This window comes from Amblyraja radiata, chromosome 32 (assembly GCF_010909765.2).
Source record: "Amblyraja radiata isolate CabotCenter1 chromosome 32, sAmbRad1.1.pri, whole genome shotgun sequence".
In the NCBI taxonomy this organism is placed as follows: domain Eukaryota; kingdom Metazoa; phylum Chordata; class Chondrichthyes; order Rajiformes; family Rajidae; genus Amblyraja; species Amblyraja radiata.
This window is the reverse complement of record NC_045987.1, coordinates 8184647-8204226: the sequence shown is the minus strand read 5'-3', so window position 1 is coordinate 8204226 and position 19580 is coordinate 8184647. Positions and strand designations below refer to the sequence as shown.

General features: G+C 40.0%; 1 protein-coding gene across 4 annotated transcripts in view; it reads left to right on the top strand.

Annotated features, from left to right (window-relative positions):
* Positions 1-15785, top strand: part of miga2 (mitoguardin 2) — a 40127-nt gene extending 24342 nt beyond the window's left edge. For all 4 annotated transcript variants that reach the window (XM_033049140.1, XM_033049143.1, XM_033049139.1 and 1 more), the window contains 6 exons: positions 1543-1629; positions 2759-2857; positions 5585-5719; positions 6375-6428; positions 6588-6704; positions 7746-15785. In XM_033049140.1, coding sequence (XP_032905031.1) covers positions 1543-1629; positions 2759-2857; positions 5585-5719; positions 6375-6428; positions 6588-6704; positions 7746-7985 — 732 coding nt within the window. In that variant the 3' untranslated portion in view covers positions 7986-15785. The remainder of the gene's footprint in view (positions 1-1542; positions 1630-2758; positions 2858-5584; positions 5720-6374; positions 6429-6587; positions 6705-7745) is intronic.
* The last annotated feature ends 3795 nt before the right edge of the window (positions 15786-19580 follow it).

Here is a 19580-nt window from a genome sequence, read left to right as displayed (position 1 = left end):
TAGTAATTTGCCAACGCAAACTTCCCCAAAACTTGTAATAAAATGCGCTTCGCTTCATCTGCTTAATGACTGAAGAAGTGGACCATTGTAGAGCTTTTAAAGTTTGTAGTTCTTGTTGCATATTTCTTAATCATGTTCCTAGTTCCACTCCTCTGAGGCAAGGGGCCATGTGCATATTTTATCGTGCAAAACGAGAAATTAAAGTTAAGCATGACATTCAAAGACTTTGCAATCTTTTAGATAGATGTTTACTTCAACGGACATGGAATGGATGCTTCCCAATGCAGAAACTAGAGACGAGGGCATTCGATCCAATTTATGATCCCAGCTAAAAAGACAGATGTATACAGCAATTCATTCTTCCCCCGCACAATTAAAGCATGGAATAATCTCCACCCAACTATGGTTACCCAACCAGATGCAACTAAATTTAAAGTAGCTCTTTCTTCCCAATAACCCTTTCTGGCTTAAGCCCTCCCTTCACCACCTCCAGTTTAAATTCTATTTGGAATATTTTGGAGGACCAAGAAACCAAGAAGAACCAAGAAACTAGAGTGTCACTAAAGCTCATTAAAATAATTCGGGAGAAGTGTGCTTGTGGATTTCAATACCATTTAGTGGCGGAGGGCTATAGCAAATGTCAAAATGTCTGACATTTCTGCCAGCTACGATGTGATCCCACTGCCAGTCACATCTTCTCCTCCCCACCCTTTGTGCTTTCTGCAGGGACTTCCGTGACACCCTGGTTTGCTCCTTCCTACCTCCCCAGGCACTTTCCCCGGTGGAAGTGTGACTACTGTCCCTCGACTTCCTAGCTAACCACCATCCAGATACCCAAACAGTGTTCATTCAGCCAGTTAAGTTTTCCTTCCAATTCCCATATTGAGTGTTCTGTCTTTGGCCTCCTCCACTGCTAGGGTGGGAATAGCACCTTCATATTCTAGCTGGGTAGTCTACTGCCCAACAGTATGATCATGGAATTTTCCAATTTCAGGTAACTGCACTCCTCCTTTATCTCTCTTCCTATCTGCGCCACTCCCCTCTCATACCCATTACCCACCTTGCTCCCCCAGTCCTCTTAGCACCCTGTTTCTTTTCCCTCCTCCCGCACACATTTCTCATTGGATCCCCTGCTCACCGTTCACCTCCCATTGTTGTTCCCGACTGCCACCACCCCTCATTCAGTTCCTTTCATCACCTTCCTTTCCTATTGGATTTCAGAATCTGCAGCCTTTTGTTCTCCACTTATCCCCTGCCAACCTCTGTTGCTGTCTCCAACCTTCCATCCCCCACCTGACTGTTATCTGAAGGAACCTAAGGTGAATGTTACTTTTGCCTAAAGAAAAACATTACTTTTTTTTAAAAACTCGTTTCAATCTCGGGAGCTATGAACTGTAAGGGGCTTATTTTTCTTGCCTTTTCTGGGTCTAGGTATCACTGTTTGTTTTCTCTCTCATTGTGTTACACGGTGGAGTTGGCAGCATTATCTGCATGGAGAATATTCATTCAACTTCTAATAAAACATTCCTTTTTTCTCCACAGATATTACTACAAGAAGAGGAAAATAGACTATACTTCAGTGAAATTGGAAAGCAGATGATCACAGGACTGATGTCAACTGCAGGAAAGGTTAACAAATTGTTTCACCACACCCTTGCCCTTGTCTCCTCCCCCATCCCCACCTCCACCATGCATCTTCATCAACATTCTCTTCAGCTGCTCTCCCCTCACAGAATAGTATTTAATTTGTACCCAGTGCCTATAGATAGATAATAATTTGAACATATCTGGTTATCCTTCTGCCATCTAACTATTGTGACGAATTATTGAACCAATTCATGTAGTGCCGTCTTGGAGGGTATTCTGTAGAGGAGGAGACTGGTGTACTGAAAAGGTTGGGGCACAGAGTCCAAAATGTTCTGAGACACATAGCTAGAAGACTGGTCATGACATGGAAATGAGTAATTTAGTTTGTAGTATTGTATGTAAGGAAATGTATGACAGATAATGCGTCATTTACTGGTGATGGTGGTGAAGAAGTGAATGGAGGGTGAGGTACTTCCCTTTTTGACAGCTTTCAAAAAACCATGATTTTTGACAGCTTTCAAAAAACGTTGCTGTTGATTTATTTTTGTGATTACTGTTTCATTAATACTTAGAAAATTTTAATACATTAACGCTCGGGTCCGGTCCTCTTTGGAGGAGAGAGTCTTTTCTGTGCCTCTGCCCTCTCTGTGCCTCTGCCCTCTCTCTCTCTCTCTCTCTCTCTCTCTCTCTCTCTCTCTCTCTACACCCCTCTCTCTCTAGCCGCGCATGTGAGTTGGGGGCTATGTGTGAGTGGATAGGGCGGGGGATGGGGTAAAAGGAGCGAATGAATAATATCAAAGGGGGTGGTTAGTGTGTGTGACGCCACAGCGCCCCCCCCCCCCCCGCAACCGTGCATTGAAGAGACGGGACCCAACGGTTCCCACTTGGTCTAGTAAGAGTTAAAATTGTAAGTGGTAAGCACTGAAGCAGCAAATTCCAGCCACTGTTCCTCTGCTTCTGTAAATCTATCCCAAAGTAGAAGGAAAACTCTGTCTTGCGGCCAGAGTATCTCTACTCCAAGTAGGCATTTATGTTCAACTGAGTGCAGTGTTGGTTTGAAAGGTGGCATAGACTGCTTCAAGAACGAGGTAACGGTGGGAAGGAATCTGAGTATCCATCACTGATGTAAGAAATAATCACATTGGTTCTTGTCTGCCTTTATCATTTACAGAATGTAAATAGATTTCATGAGACCTACAAAGAAATGTTGCACTATGCACGAAGAGAAGAAACCTGGGAGACGACAGAGCGGGAACTCAAGGGACGAGGGGTAGATATTGAGATTATTTCACATTTGCGTGGGGGAGGATGAAGAAGTAAACTATCGTTGTATTGTCATGATGTTTTTCATTTGCTTTATTAGCCTTGACGTTTTACAATACAAGTTCCCATCAACGTACCATCGAGGCAAATCACTTGCATCAGGATGAAACAAATGCTGGAGGTACTCACCCAGTAAGGCTGCATAAATGGAGAGGGGAACAAAATTAACATTTCAGGTCAACAGCCTTTCATTGTAACTGGAAAAGTGAAAAAACAAGTTATTTTATGTTGACAGGGGAGAGAAAACATCTGAGAAAGGGTAAATGGTGTAGACAAAGACTGTCCAGGAACACGCATGCTGTTAAGGCCATCTAAGAAAGGGTGATAAATGATTGTTGATTTTAGCTGATCCGCCTAGTGGAGTGGAAATGACGGAGATGAGTAAGCACTGTGCTGGAATTGTGTTGTTGGAAACAGGAAATGTCAGAATTTTGGAAATGTTCAGCAAGGCGGGTAGCATATGTGGAAAGAGGAAAAACGAAGTTAATGTTGTAAGTGGATGACCTTGGATCTGAAGAAGGGTCTCGACCCGAAACGTCGCCTATTTTCTTCGCTCCATAGATACTGCCTCACCCGCTGAGTTTCTCCAGCATTTTTGTCTACCTTGTATGTTTTGACAATAGACAATAGGTGCAGGAGTAGGCCACTCGTCCCTTCGTGCCAGCATCGCCATTCAATGTGATCATGGCTGATCATCCCCAATCAGTACCCCATTCCTGCTTTCTCCCCATATCCCCTGACTCCGCTATTTTTAAGAGCCCTATCTAGCTCTCTCTTGAAAGTATCCAGAGAACTGGCATCCACCGCCCTCTGAGGCAGAGAATTCCACAGACTCACCACTCTCTGTGAGAAAAAGTGTTTCCTCGTCTCCGTTCTAAATTGCTTACTCCTTATTCTTTTGGTGATCTATCCCTGCACCCCTCACCTCCTTAGCCTCTAGTTCCAAATTCCCAACTCTACATATTTTGCTTCCACCTCCCCTAGATCTGCAAGCAGTCTCTTGGGAGTATTTTGCCTCTCATGTTGCTCCAACAAAGCAAAATGTGAACTTAAGAAACAGACCTCATCTTTTGTAGGGAATATTGGACCTCACAGGACCCTGTATTGAACTCAACAATTTTAGAACATCTGACTTTCCTGTTTGTGTTAGAACTAGTCAGTTCTGAGTGGAGGCCTCCACCTGTAATATTTTCACTTTCTGTCTCCAATATACTGACAGGTCTTTTGGATATTTGCTGGATTCTCATTTATTTCAGTTCTAGCAGCTGCTATTTTCAGCATTTCACTTTCCAACAATTATTCCTTTACTTTTTTGGCCCTCATTCATCTCCCTCACTTTACAGTCATCCAGACAGATAATTATTTCTCTCTTGGATGCCACTAAAGGGGTAGAGGGAAAGCCCTGGACAACCTTGGTCGCCATCTCGTTGCAGACTTTCTCTGTGCTCTCCGTTGATCTCCTCTTTGCACATTAAATCATACTGGTTTTCTCACTTTTCAATTTGAAAAGAGACATTAAGTTTCTTTCTTCGTAGATGCTGTCTGACCTGCTGAGTACCTGCAGCATTTTCTATTACTGATTCAGCATCTGCAGTTTTTGCATCTTTACTGTGTGAAGATTATTTTTGGAATAGAAACCATCCAGTAACTATTCATATTTGTATTTATTGCTGGAGCAACAGTCAACTAATTATACATTGATACAAAGAATAATTGGATCCGATCCATTTGAATTTTCTGTGGTGTAAATTATGTTTTTACAGATTTTTATCATGTTTGACATTTCCACATGTTTGATTTGGACTTTCAAAATGGACTTTTGAATTAGAATGCAATGATATAACTTAATGTAAAGAATTCAGATGATAAATATTCCATCTTTATAAAAAAAAGTGTCACCTCCTCAAATCAGTAGTAGAAGCTGGTTATCAAATTTGCCTCTACATTGGCCTATTTGCAAGTGAATTTCTTTAAATTATTTTCCCACTCTTATTACAACACCAGCTCTTCTAATTTGCATTGATCTGTGGTGTTCATTAGAATATTTTTTTCTATGATAAAGACAATGGTAACACCACAAGTTGGCAATTCGGGTAATGGAAATTCAACCATACTATATTCACAAATTGCCTCTCCAAAAATTTGAGACATGGAATAAAAATTGATATCACGGAAATCTGGGGGGGGGGGGAGCAAATGAATACTAAATATTTGTTATAAACTCGCAATTATAGACATGTGCAGATAACACAACTTCACATTATGAAAAATTACGATTATGGACTGTTTACCTGAATGCAAGCCCCGTAATGCAGAAGTAGCTCATATTATCTCTGACATATCTAAACCAGTCTGAAGAAAGCTATCGGCCCAAAACATCACCTGCTGTGTTCCTCCAACACTATGCTTTGCTCTTCAAATTAATGATCATCTGGTCACATATTGCATTTTCTAGGATTTTACAATGTGACGTTAGCTGGCTGTTTTCATTACCAGCACTTGGGATGTCCTAACGATGTGCAAAGCTGAACTTCTAAATGGTTGTTAATCTGAAGTGCTAATTCTAGTTCTCCATTTGCAGGCATTGACTGGTCTGCTCAGTGTATCTATCAATTCCTTTTTGAATATTATGTGCAAATTTAATTTCTGTAACTAGGAAAGTCTTTATCCACAGGTTGTATGCATGAACTTCTTTGACATTGTGTTGGATTTTATTCTGATGGATGCCTTTGAAGATCTCGAAAACCCACCTTCATCTGTGGTTGCTGTTTTACGGAACCGCTGGCTCTCGGATAGTTTTAAGGAGACGGTAATTTATTCCAGTCTACATTGGCAAACATAGCAAGGGTGATTTGCAAACTGTGTGTTCCATTCAAATGATTTAAAATCATTTTGCATTGTTCTGAAGGTGGTTGCTAAAGATACTTGGGAACTAGGCTTAACATACATCTCCATTATTTCAGTGTAATTTTTCGATGACGTTGGTTTCAAGATGGGGAATGAGTGAGTCAGAAGGCACAGACATAATATATTATTTTTGAAGTAACACTCACGCTAAGAACCGCTTGAATTATTTAAATGTATAATTCTGTAATTGCATCTGCATTTTGTTCAACCCTGCACCCCACGGTCCATTGGAATGCTACAATGCATAATTAATGTAGTAAGATTAATTTCAGGACCTAAGCTGGTAACAAACAGCACAGATAATTTACTCGTAGCCATTCTCTGCTTTAATCTGAATAGAATACCTTGGTATCCAGCTCCATCGGTCTGAGGAAGGGTCCTGATCCAAAAAGTTGCCTGTCCATTCCCTCTACAAATGTTGCCTGACTTGCTGAATTGCTCCAGACCTTTGTGTTTTGCTCAAGATTCCAACATCTGCAGTTCCTGTGTCTCTACTTAGGTCTTGTATTTTTTTATTTTAAATTTGCAGTGATTTGACTTCTGTTTTCTTTCTGCAGGCTCTTGCTACAGCTTGTTGGTCAGTGCTGAAAGCAAAAAGGCGATTATTACAGGTTGGTAAACAAAAGAATAAGGGTGGTGGATGATACAATGAGAATGAAATCCAGTGCTGGTATTTCAGCTGCAAGGAAATTAAATTTGGTGAAAGATTTGAAATGGGCAATATTCTTGTTTTAATATATGATGCTTACTTTTTTTCTTTGTAACCATAGGTCCCCGATGGCTTCATTTCTCACTTTTATTCTATTTCGGAACACGTCAGTCCTGTACTTGCCTGGGGTTTTTTAGGACCAAAGCAGCACCTTTGTGAAGTATGTACTATCTTTAAGGTGAGAATTCCTTTTAAAATCCTTTGACTCATAGTATCACGGTTAAGTGCAAAAGGGAATTCAACGTCAGGGCTACTGATTGTGATGATTCTGCTTTTGTTTTTTTAGTAGCTTCTCTGGGGATAAAAATGTCACTAACAAAGACAGCATTTATTGTCCATCCCAGTTGCCCTTGAGAATGTAGTAATTAGCTGCTACTGTAAATAACCAGAGCTTTGTTTGGTAAAGATACCCCCAGTGTTATAGTGTAAAGGCTTTTATGATTTTGGACAAAAGGCATGACGAACCTCATGAAGCATGTTTCCCTGCTTCTACTGCCTTGTTTTTAGTAGTTGGGGGTTTGGAAAATGCTCTGCATTATGGATCTTGATTTAGAATAGGTGAGACATATCCTGAGCCTTGACCATGTAAAGGATCTGAACTAACATGACCAGGGAAGCACTTCTGTAGCCGTTACTGCATTGTTGATTAGTGTGTGTAATGGTATCAAATACAGATAATGAGAGCTTTCAGAATCACATGCAGAAGAAGGAAGCCACTTGATTGATCTTATTTTTCTCAGTTCTAAAGAAACTGCCAGTGAATTATATTTCAATTTAAAAACTTTATTGGCATGATAAAAAAACATTGTTATATTGCCAAAGTATAAAACATGACATACATATTTAAAATGCATATATCTTTCTCTTCTTTTGCAAAAGTTTTTTGTTAATGTTCACTTAACATTTCGAACCTTTGGTGAATTCCATGTGAATCCTGACATGCAAACCACAACAGACATGAATTTTAATGCTTCAACAAATCTCATATTGTAAACTCAGCCACCTATTACTAATTATTGCCACCCACAGGAACTGCGTAATGCTGCAGTACGCGTGCAATGATTAGATTCTTAAATTCAAAATATTTAAAGTTGAAATATCACTTTTTAATCAATGGAAAAAGGATAGCAGAAAAGGTGGGGGGGGGGGAGGATTTCTTTGTATACTGTGCAAAATAATTTTATGTGCAATTTTTACAACTTGTCACTTTGTTTTGTAGCAACAAATTATCCAGTATTTGAAGGACGTATTTGATACGGACAAAATGCGATACACAACTGTAAATTTGCTGGCAGATGACATTGTTCAGTTATCGCAGCGTCGCAGTGAGATTCTCCTTGGTTACCTGGGAATTGATGCAATAATGACAATGAATGGGATGATACCTACTGACAATGGACCTTTGGAAGAGTGCAATCCTGTGAGAAGGCCAAGCACAGAGGATGCAACAAACAACTGAGAATTAGTGAATTGTATCTGATTCCTGGATGGCCCCATATTAAGGAGACTTGCAAGATTCCTTATCAGAATACTCCACATACATTGAGGTCGGCTCATTCTGTTGGGTATCAATATTTTAATATATGGTATTGGTTGGGGAAAGATGAAATACAGTGCCCTCCATAATGTTTGGGACAGACCCATAATTTATTTATTTACCTCTGTAATCCACAATTTGAGATTTGTTACAGAAAAAATCGCATGTGGTTAAAGTGCACATTGTCAGATTTTAATAAAGGCCATTTTTATACATTTTGGTTTCACCATGTAGAAATTACAGCAGTGTTTATACATAGTCCCTCCCCATTACAGGGCACCATCATGTTTGGGACACAGCAATGTCATGTAAATGAAAGTAGTCATGTTTAGTATTTTGAAAAACTCCTTTGTTGCTTTAGCAGTATGTTTGGGATCATTGTCTTGCTGTAGAATGAATCGCCAGCCAATGAGGCATTTGTTTGAACTTGAGCAGATTGGATGTGTCTGTACAGATTTGTTATGCTACTACTATCAGCGGGTGTATCATCCATGAAGATAAGTGAGCCAGTATCTTCAGCAGCCATACATGCCCAGGTAATAACCCCCCCCACCACCGTGTTTCACAGATGAAGTGGTATGCTTTGGATCTTGGGCAGTTCCCTCTGTCCTTCCAACTTTGCTCTTGCCATCACTCTGATATAAGTTAATCTTCGTCTCCTCTGTCCACAAGACCTTTTTGCAGAACTGTGGTTGCTCTTTTAAGTACTTCTTGGCAAACTGTAACCTGCCCATCCTATTTTCTGTTCATGAAGTCTTCTTCGGACAGTGGTCATTGACAAATTCACTCCTGAAGAGTGTTTCTGATCTACCGGACAGGTGTTTGCGGGTTTTTCTTTATCATAGAGAGAATTATTCTGTCATCACATGTGGAGGTCTCCCTTGGCCTCCCGGTCGCTTTGCGATTAGTAAGCTTACCAGTGCTCCCTTTCTTCTCAATGATGTTCCATTGGTAAGCCTATAGTTTGGCTGATGTCTCTAACAGTTTTATTCTTGTTTCTCAGTCTCATATTGACCGTTGACTTTCATTGGCACAACTTTGGCCCTCGTATTGATAAACAGCAATAAAAGTTTCCAAAGGCGATGTAAAGACTGGAGGAAAGACTAGGTGCTGAGAGCTCTCTTATACCTGCATTAAGGAGGCAATTAAAGACACCTGAGCAATTACAAATGCCTGGGAAGCCATGTGTACCAAACATTATGGTGCCCTGAAATGGGCGGGACTATTGCTGTACACAGCTGTAATTTCTACATGGTGAAACCAAAATGTATAAAAATACCCTTTAATACAATCTGACAATGTGCACTTTAACCATTTCTTTTTTATTACAAATCTCAAATTGCGGAGCACAGAGGCAAGTAAATAAATAATGGGTCTTTGTGCCAAACATTATGGAGGGCTGTGTAGGATGTTATTCTTGAGTAATCATATATTCTAGGGAAGAAAAGATGTTTCTTTAATGGAGACCCCAAAGATCACAAGACTGGGAATATGCTCCCTTCCAATTTTATTGTAACATTACATGAGATATGGGGACATTGAAACAGTTCTTAACCAGAGATGCCTAGATGTGGGGGGGGTAATTACATTACCTTGTCTACCAGTGAGCCATTTGAACCAGAAAATGTGGTGGTGATCATTGGATATCAGAGTAGTAACAAATACACTAAAATGGGCCTTTGTACTCCTGGTTTAAAGATGTAAAACTTTATCCAGTGTTCCCTGTCTAATCAAATCCCCATCGCTACTATTAAATCATAGAATGATACCGTGCAAAAGAATCTATTATTGACAAAACTATCATTGTTGCACAAAAAGAGCACTGTATGTGAAACTGAAAGCACTTTTAAATAAATCATTCACCTGAATGAAATGAAAAATGAAGAAAATATGAAAAAAATAGAAAAAGATATCACCAGAATCTGCAGATCAATACTTTTTTTAAGGAAATAATTTGATCGTTCTTATGAATAATATCCTACTTGATATTATTTCTTGACCTGTGCCAACCAATCGCCCTCCAGTTCCTGTGTGGGTCTGTTGCCCTAAACAATGTCACTGAGGAACAAACAATGGATTGTAGACTTTGGAAGACATGGATAGAGGACATTACGAAACGTCACCTATCCTTGACTTCTCGAGATGCTACCTGACCCACTGAGTTACTCCAGCATTTTGTGTCTTTTTGTAAACCGCCACCTGCAGTTCCTTGTGTTTGGATCGTAGGCTTTACTTGTTTCGGTATTTTACAGGATAAACGTGTTTTCCAACAGGATTTTAATGTTCCATAATAAAAAAAGCAGCCTGTGTTTGATGTTATAAACGGCCTTCTCATTTTTTTAAATTGCCTTGCCAAAGTGTAACTAGGTACTTGGTAATTATTCCAAAAGGCAGAAAGGGATTGTAAAGAGTGATTCTGCTTGTGTCAAATAGAATTGTTGCAAATCTCTCAGATGCAGTAACACAAATATAGGGGGAAAAAACATAATTATTACCCATGTAGTATATTGACATCTATATCTTATGATCAATAGATGATGCTAATGCTAATTAGTACTTTATAATTTCAGTTGCTGTGTTGAAGAAATTTGGAACAATTCTAACTGCTGCAAGCAGCATCATTCCCTAGAATCCCATTTCTGTCTTTTGGAAGAATTAACTGTCCACCGCCGCTCTCAAAACAAAAAAATACTTGCTGTAGGGAAGTGTGAATTTCTTTGTGGGAGTTGGGATTAATGTTTTAATTTTGCATTTTGTTGGAACTTCCCATGTGAAGCCCAATCTGGGTTCCTTGTAAACGAGTCTGGAGATAATCTGCTGACTTCTGGAAAACTGAATGAATCTAACCAATATTCCTTATTTACCATCAAAGTTCAATATTGTCTGATAATATAAAATTCTTTGATATATTTTCCAGAATCATATCTTGGTTACTGAAGGCTTAAGGCTCAACTAAGCAAATCCATAATTTTTTTTAAAAGATTCAATTTGTGGGGCTCTTTGGATTTCCTATGCCTCGCTATAATGGTGCTTTCCCAGATGTCTCAATCACAATGTGTTTATTGTCATACAACACAGAAACAGGCCCTTCAGCCCAAATCATCGATGCCAACCAAGATGCCCCATCTAAGCTAGTCCTAATTTCCTGCGTTTAGTATAGAGTCAAACACACATGTTTAGGAGAATTGGAAAAAAAAGTGCCAACTGGTGTTTAAAAAAAAAAAAATAGAGTTGACGGTGTAATGGTTGGAATCGAAAGAAATATACCTTTTGGTTGTACAAGACCTAATGGAATTAAGTATCTAGGTTGTCATAGTCAATATGGACACTCCTTAAAATACAATTTCCTCAGATGAACTCGCAAATCAATCAGGAAAAATGTTTATCTTTGGTCATATGGTTGGTATAAGAGCTGTTTGAGATTTGGGACTGAAGCTTGAGTATCTGGTAAACAATAACTATTAATTGCTGTCTTAAAGACTTTTAAGAAGCCAGGTTTGAAAATGTATTTCATGTCACTTGTATGGTCAGAAGTTCTATTCTGCCGTTGAAATTTGAATAACAACATTATTGAGAACATTTTCAATCTGCATCTTAATGCAAGGTATTTCTGCCATGGGAATGCATGGTTGGATATGTGTTGGATACTTACATTGTGCTCGCCAAACTTGAACAAGGTTGAATATTTAACTGCTTGTACTAAAGTGTCGAAATATGCCCTGCCCATAAAAGTCTTAATAACAGAAAAGAATAATTTAGTCAGTCGAGATTAGATTTATTTTCACGCTTTACATTTAATGTTATTAATGTTATTTGTGACCCAAATTGAATTTTGATATTCTCCATCCTGCCCCCCCACCCCCCCTCAAGTTATTAATGAAACATAAGAGTGATAGTGAATGGATATTTTTGTGTGACATTGGTTAAGGGAATGAATTTTGGCCAGGGCACTGGGGAAAACTCCTCTGCTCCTATGATATCAAACAGTGATGGGACCCTGTTTAACATTTTTATTAGCTGGCATCACTGATGGTGCGACACTCATTTAATCCTGCACTTGGATATATCAGCCAAGAAGATGTGCTCTGGTTTGAAATAGTAAGGAATCAAAGAGGTGGCCATTACTGTTCCACTGGATGTGCTTTTGACAATAAGCCCATTTCTGACCATCCCATTCAACTTTTAGAAACATAGAAAATAGGTGCAGGAGGAGGCCATTTGGCCCTTTGAGCCAGCACCGCATTTTTGACAATACCTACCATTAATTTTTATCCATGCATTGCTGGCTTGGGCCTGGCACCGTTGTTGTTATGCAGCATCAATACTTTTTTGCCAAATCCTGTTGGAAAGGAGGATTAGCCCAGCAGTAAAGCTTGCAATCCTGTAATTTCTTCCTTGCACAGAGATCGCACGTTTTAAGTTATTCGTGCACGAGGCCCAGTTGGTCTGTGTTCAATCATTTTACATGCAGCTTATGATACAGACTATTTTATGAATCACTTCAAATGTTTTGCCTCTGTTTCCAAGGATATCCTTTCCTAATATTATACAGTCTGTGCATGCAGATTTATCTGATGTTTGTCTCTGGTTATTATTTACCAGTTTAAATCAGTTGGTCAGAAGACAACTGATCATTTAAACTAATGTTGCAAAATTAGCCTTTTCAATATTATTTACTGTCTTGTACACCCTTGAGATTTCTTTTAAAGTTATTATTTTGCAGGATGGAAAGTGTGATTTTTAAGTTTTTTTCATTAATTCAAAGACCTTATCACAGGGAATAGCTTCAAGCCTTTTACTGCACTCCCTCTCTGAGCTTTGAATTTCTTCCTTGTGTTTCTGCAGTCGGAAATGGATGAGGTGCTTACTCAGTGGTCTGACAGAGGTCTGTAAAATATAGTCGTAACATCCTCTAACTTGTATTTAATTGCTTTGACCAGATAATTTAACATTGTTCTGATTTATGCTGCCCTACTTCAGTATGACAACTTTAATAACCATTACCATTAACCTGCTGAGATTCTGAGACCATATCTATTTTAATATAATCTGTGAAGTGTGCACACTGGAGCACATTTTAGAATGACCCCTGAGCCCATCAATGTGCATCATTCAAGAAAAAGTTAAGATATTTTTAAAAATTAGTTGTTGGCACTTCTGCTATTGGATCCTATTCTGCCAATGAGCACCCATGAATTTACAAAATTGTGGAGTGGCATCTATAGCTTAATCTACTGCTATCATTTTTCCTGTTAATAAGAGCCGCAGATGCCATTGGATCTAATGTTGAATTCCAATATAATGTATTTTAATTAAACAAAGAGTTTTGTAAGTTGGTTTTAAAAAGTGATCGTGTCACAACCAGACAAGGAAATATGAGGGTTATTGATATTTAAAAGTTTATTTACATTTTAAATAAAACTCATTGATCCACAGACCCTTATGTGACTATGCTTGGTGACATAGTGTGTGAAATTTATGTGACATGGTGAAAAGATATTCCATTTTACTACTTCCTGTTACTCATTCTGTGTGATCCATGTATTAATTGTGCCTTGTTGTGCTTTGCTTTGTAACATCCGAGTATGATTTGTGCATTAATACCCAGTCTTGGCATGCCTATAGCCCTTGGTTTGTGGTCAGTGAGAACAGGGATTACTGTATTTTGTAACGGGGTTTTATACCTATACCTTGTAGAGGGCAACAGAAAAATGTAACCTGTCTCTTTGGAACCGTAATTAAATCTTGCAACTTCTGAAAGGAGAGGGTGGGAGCAATAAACAAAAATAGTGAGAAAAATCATCCTTGAGCCATATTAATGCACCACCTCACGAATGGTATAAGAATTGGTCAGGAGCAAATAACTTCTTCACTAGGTTGGTTTGTAGCTCAGGAGTAGAGAATTAAATATGGGGAAACTGTTTTGTACCTGTAAATGGACAGTCTGTACATGACAACCTGATGTTGCAGGTGCATTGAATCTCATTATTATTTTCATTTAATGTTTTTATTGTGACCCTTATTATCTGCCTTTATCATCTCCTTATTAAATCATGTTCTTAGTTTATTTAAAGAATGTCATGTATTGGGAAAAGTTTGCTGAAATGCTGAGAATTTAAGCAAAAAGGGATCCAAGAGGTTTAAAGGTGTTGCTGAATCAGTGCATGAGGAAGGTCTTAACTAAACGAGATGAACAAATTCACTGTAAAGGTATTTGGCACGTGTTGCAACAGATCAAAACCTATTACCATACCCCTAGTAGACACACCATTCGCAAAGTTTCTTTACCAGCAACAGCAAATCTGGACATGTTGAACTGAAAATTTCCAAAATCTAAAAGTTGTGAGGAGCACGCACCACAAAGTGAACTATTAGTCTTATCTTAACATCCGCAGGTATCAACCTGAGCAACATAAAATTGGCTGGAGAATTCAACAGGTTGAGCGGCACCTGTGGAGGAAAATGAACAATGTTTTGGGTCGGGATCCTTCATCTGGATTGAAAGAGGGGAAACATTCAGTTTCGAGGGGAGGAGGAGAAGGACTGGCGAGCGATGGGTGGAAACAGGTTAGGATGGGTTAATTGGCAGATGGAGTCAAATCAGGGAGGGAAGGGTGGAAATTGTGACAGAGGCTGGGAGGCAAAAAAGGGCTGCAGATGAAGGAATCTGATGAGAAAGGAAGGTGAAACATGGAAGGTGGGATGGGCAGATGGGAACAATGGGAGAAGGAGACCCTATAGGAGAAATGTGTGATTGCGGAAAAGAATGAAGTAGTTAAGGGAGGGGAAAGAAACTGGGTGAAATCGGGCTGAGGGGTTTGTTGATAAATAAGATATGTGTGAGAGGATCTGGGTAGATCAGAAGGAGGGAAATGGGGACAAAGAGGCAGTAGGTACTTGAAATTGAGGAATTGAATGCTTATGCCATCAGATTGTAGATTACCAAGGTAGAATATCGGGAGCTACTCCTCTAGTTTTCGTTTGGCCTTGCCCTGACAGTGGAGGAGGCCGAGAATAGACAGGTTAGTGTGAGGATGGAAAGAGGAATTACTATGGTTTGCATCTGGGTTCTCCAGATGGCCATGGGGGACAGAGCACTGGTGCGCAGCAAAGGCTGCACTTGGTCTCACAGATGCAGAAGAGGCCATTGGCAAATTGTGAATAAATAATTATCAAAATGTATCCGATAATAATTTGTTTATTTACAACCAAATCTATTGTAAGGGGAAATTGTGGTGGGGAGGTTGAAGAAAGCAGTGATACCTAAGAATTTTCAGATTAATCTGTAACGGTTCTATTTTAGTTTGTGGCAGTTGGTTTTAGTTTGGTAGATCCAGAGATGTCTTTTGGTATTGGTAGAATTCTGGTCTCCACTGGTGTATAAGGATTATTTACTTTTCCAATACATCAATTACAATCTTGTTTTCTGAGGCTTTCCCACATGTACTACTACTGCAGCACCTTAAGGTAGTGTGGATCAATTCTTGCAGGTGGATAGTGGGTTCAGTCTCATGGCTGCTATTGAGAAGTCTTCAATTTAGAAATTTGAGACTCTAGGGACTGAAAAGATTGAAGGCTGAGTTCAAATGTGTGCCTATTCCTATTGTTTTTAATTATTGTTATTGATGTAAAATCTTTGCCATGTGAATTGAAATTGCATTTTTATTAAAAAAATCGTCCCTGTTATCCTGTATCCATCAATACATTAAAACAACATGAAATGAAAAAAATATAGTGAATTGATTTGCATATTGAGTAAATGGGCAAATAATTATAAAACCATGACAGATAGACAGCATAAGTATATCAGTCAGTATTCAACTGAATGAAGAACATTTGACTGTTTTTCTGGTCCTCTTAAAACTCCTTTTTAAGTTTAGAGCATGACATAATTAAGTTAATGCCAATTGAGTCTGGTAATAGGTAGAGAGGCCAACTTGCATAAAATATTACCAAATGTTTTGTTAAAATGGTGGGTTCATATGGTAGTTGTGGTGGAGTAGGAGTCTGTGACAGCCACATCTTGTGCAGTCATCTTCAGGCGAGAAGATCCTACGGTGGATATGAGATTAATATGGGGATCTGCAGATTCTACCACAGGTGGAGTGGGACGTGTCTGATGTGGCAGGTGAGAGAGATCAGTAGTATGGGAAGTGATGCACTCCTTCCCTCATTTTCACTGGGCTTCTACTTATTTTTTTACCAAAGTTGCTTCTGAATGATCTTTTTCTGTTTTTGAGCAGTCTTGGACCATACCCATATATCTGTGGTATTATTACCTTTTCAAGGAGATTAGAAGAATGTTCTTGAATCATTTACTTAGTCTTCCTTTGGAGTCTGAAAAAGAGTGCTTGTGCCAGGAATCCAGTGTGGAATATGGGAACAATTTGGTCTTCCCATCAAAGCTGGCTGCACATAATTGTCCTCTACTGGAGATTTAAATCAAAAGACAAATTGCAGGGTTAACTCGCCAGGTCACGCAACATATCTGGAGAACATGAATAGGTGAGCTTATGGGTCGGGACCCTTCTGCAGGCTGTCGATGAAGAGGGTCCTGAAACGTCACCTACTCATGTTCTCCAAAGATGCTGCCTGACCCAATGTGTTACTCCAGTGCTTTGTACCTTTTTTTGTAAACCAGCACCTGCAGTTCAATACTTTTCTTCTATTGGAGATGTTGGCCTGGGTGAGGACATTAACATTGGTTCACTAACCCCCCCCCCCTCATTGGATTTGGAAGATTTTGCAGTATAGTGGTACCTCTGCAATCTTGAGTCTAAACTTTATGTGAACCAGGAATTTAATTGTACCCGAGTGAATGTGACAATGAAATCATCTGAATCTGTCTGGCGTAACTAGTTCACATCTTAGAAACAAACAAATCTCTCTCTCCCCCTCTCCCCCCCCCCCCCCCCCCCCCCCGGGTTATGAACGCCTGACTTATAGAGACCACAAACATTCAAACGAGCATTTGGGAGATCAACAGAAAAACTGGGGATAGTTTTACAGGCTGGTTGTGGGAACAGAAGATTTCTGTGCCTTCCTCCCTACTTGCACATCCATTCCCAAGCCTAATAATCAAGGGCTGGGTCAGCCAAGCAGAGCTGTGAGCGCTGAGACTTTCACTCACTGACTCAGTGAGGGCAGCTGCTCTTCCCGCACTTGTCCCATCTGGACACAACGTTTTTTGAGTTACTCAGCAGGTCAGGCAGCATCTTTGGAAATCATGGATAGGTGATGTTTTGGGTCGAGGCCCTTCATTCAACCCGAAACGTCGTCCAACTTTGTTCTCCAGAGATGCTGGCTGACCTGCTGAGTTACTCCTGCACATTGTGTCCTTTTATGTATTAACCAGCATCTGCAGTTCATTGTTTCAACTCCTATCTCAACATTTCAGTGATCCTCTTCTGCACAGTTTTTGTTCATTTGCGACTTACAAACAGATTGAGTTCCAACATTACTCGGGTACGAAGCCTTCTCATAATCCAGGGACCTTTTATATGAGAGAGCAGGGTTGACATTGTTATGCATCAAGCTTTGTAATGGGTTTGAGGTCCTGATCTTCAAATACGCTTCTTCAGCCAGCCAACATTATTGCACACTGAATGGCGAAGGTGAATTTCACTTCTGCATAGCTGGAGATGTGCACCATGAACCTTTACTGTCTGGGATGCCAGAATTGGCAGAGGACCACAATTTGCAATGATGTTGCCTCGTTGTCACCTTCCCCCTCAGCTAACAATGAACCTTGACCAACGTCTGCTTTGATCTCTCCTTTTCACACCTACCCCTTCCAAATCTCTAGCATCCCACTCCCCTGACTCTCGGTCTGAAGAAGGGTCTCGAACTAAAAGGTCATCCATTCCATAGAAAATAGGTGCAGGAGTATGCCATTCGGCCCTTCGAGCCTGCACCGCCATTTGATATGATCATGGCTGATCATCCAACTCAGTATCCCATCCCTGCCTTCTCTCCATACCCCCTGATCCCTTTAGCCACAAGGGCCACCTCTAACTCCCTCTTAAATATAGGGTGATTTCACGAAAGGTCACTGGAGCGAAAATCCCCACTCACGTGACCGAAAATTTTAACTGAGGGACAAGCGTCACTTCCGGTACATGTCAGTGAATGGGAAAACACGCACATTCACACCCGTTAAAAACATCGAAAACGGCCCGTTTTTGAGCTGCAATTAAGTGAGCCGGCCGGTGTGACCGTGAGGAACAGCTACCTAAATTTACAGTCCAAAAAAAAGATAGAAACTAAGGTAAATACAAGAGGGAGCTGAAGGTGTAAATAAGGCGGAAGTTGATTGCCGACATTTTTCGTGGACATTTAAAGATCCAAAATATCGGGAATTATCGCGTTTGCTCGCTGCATTTCATCAAAAGTGGCATTATTGACTTTGTTATCTTTATTCATTTGTTATATGAAAAGTATTAAAAGTTAGAAACCCGTCAGTAAAATTGCAAAATCGCCCATGGTTCTCGGGTGGGTTTTAACATGCAAAATGAAAACGCTTCTGAAGCTACATTCACCATTTAAATAATCGTAAGTTTGCATCTCAGTAAAATTTATTTCCAAACGCATTGAGAGTTTACGATTATTTAAATGGTAAATGGAGCTTCAGAAGCGTGTTCATTTTGCATGTTAAAGCCCACCCGAGAACCATGGGCGATTTTGCAATTTTACTGACGGGTTTCTAACTTTTAATACTTTTCATCTAACAAATGAATAAAGATAACAAAGTCAATAATGCCACTTTTTATGAAATGCAGCGAGCAAACGCGATAATTCCCGATATTTTGGATCTTTAAATCTCCACGAAAAATGTCGGCAATCAACTTCCGCTGTATTTACACCTTCAGCTCCCTCTTGTATTTACCTTAGTTTCTATCTTTTTTTTGGACTGTAAATTTAGGTAGCTGTTCCTCACGGTCACCCCGACCGGCTCACTTAATTGCAGCTCAAAAACTGGCCGTTTTCGATGTTTTTAACGGGTGTGAAAGTGCGTGTTTTCCCATCCACTAACATGTACCGGAAGTGACGCTTGTCCCCCAGTTAAAATTTTCGGTCACGTGAGTGGGGATTTACGCTCCAGTGACCTTTCGTGAAATCACCCTATAGCCAATGAACTGGCCTCGACTACCCTCTGTGGCAGAGAGTTCCAGAGATTCACCACTCTCTGTGTAAAAAATGATTTTCCCATCTCGGTCCTAAAAGACTTCCCTCTTATCCTTAAACTGTGACCCCTAGTCCTGGACTTCCCCAACATCGGGAATAATCTTCCTGCATCTAGCCTGTCCAACCCCTTAGGATTCCAGAGATGCTCCAGCATTTTTGTGCACTTCTCTGCATGATGTAACCGTCCAACTGGAAAGACTTTGCATGTGGAATAGAAGCAACGAGATGCAACATTTCCCCATTGATCTGGAGCCAGCTCCATTCCAGCGGGAGGGTTTTTGTTCTGCGATTGGTCCGATTCCCCTTAGCGACCGGCTTCCAATTGGTCGGCAT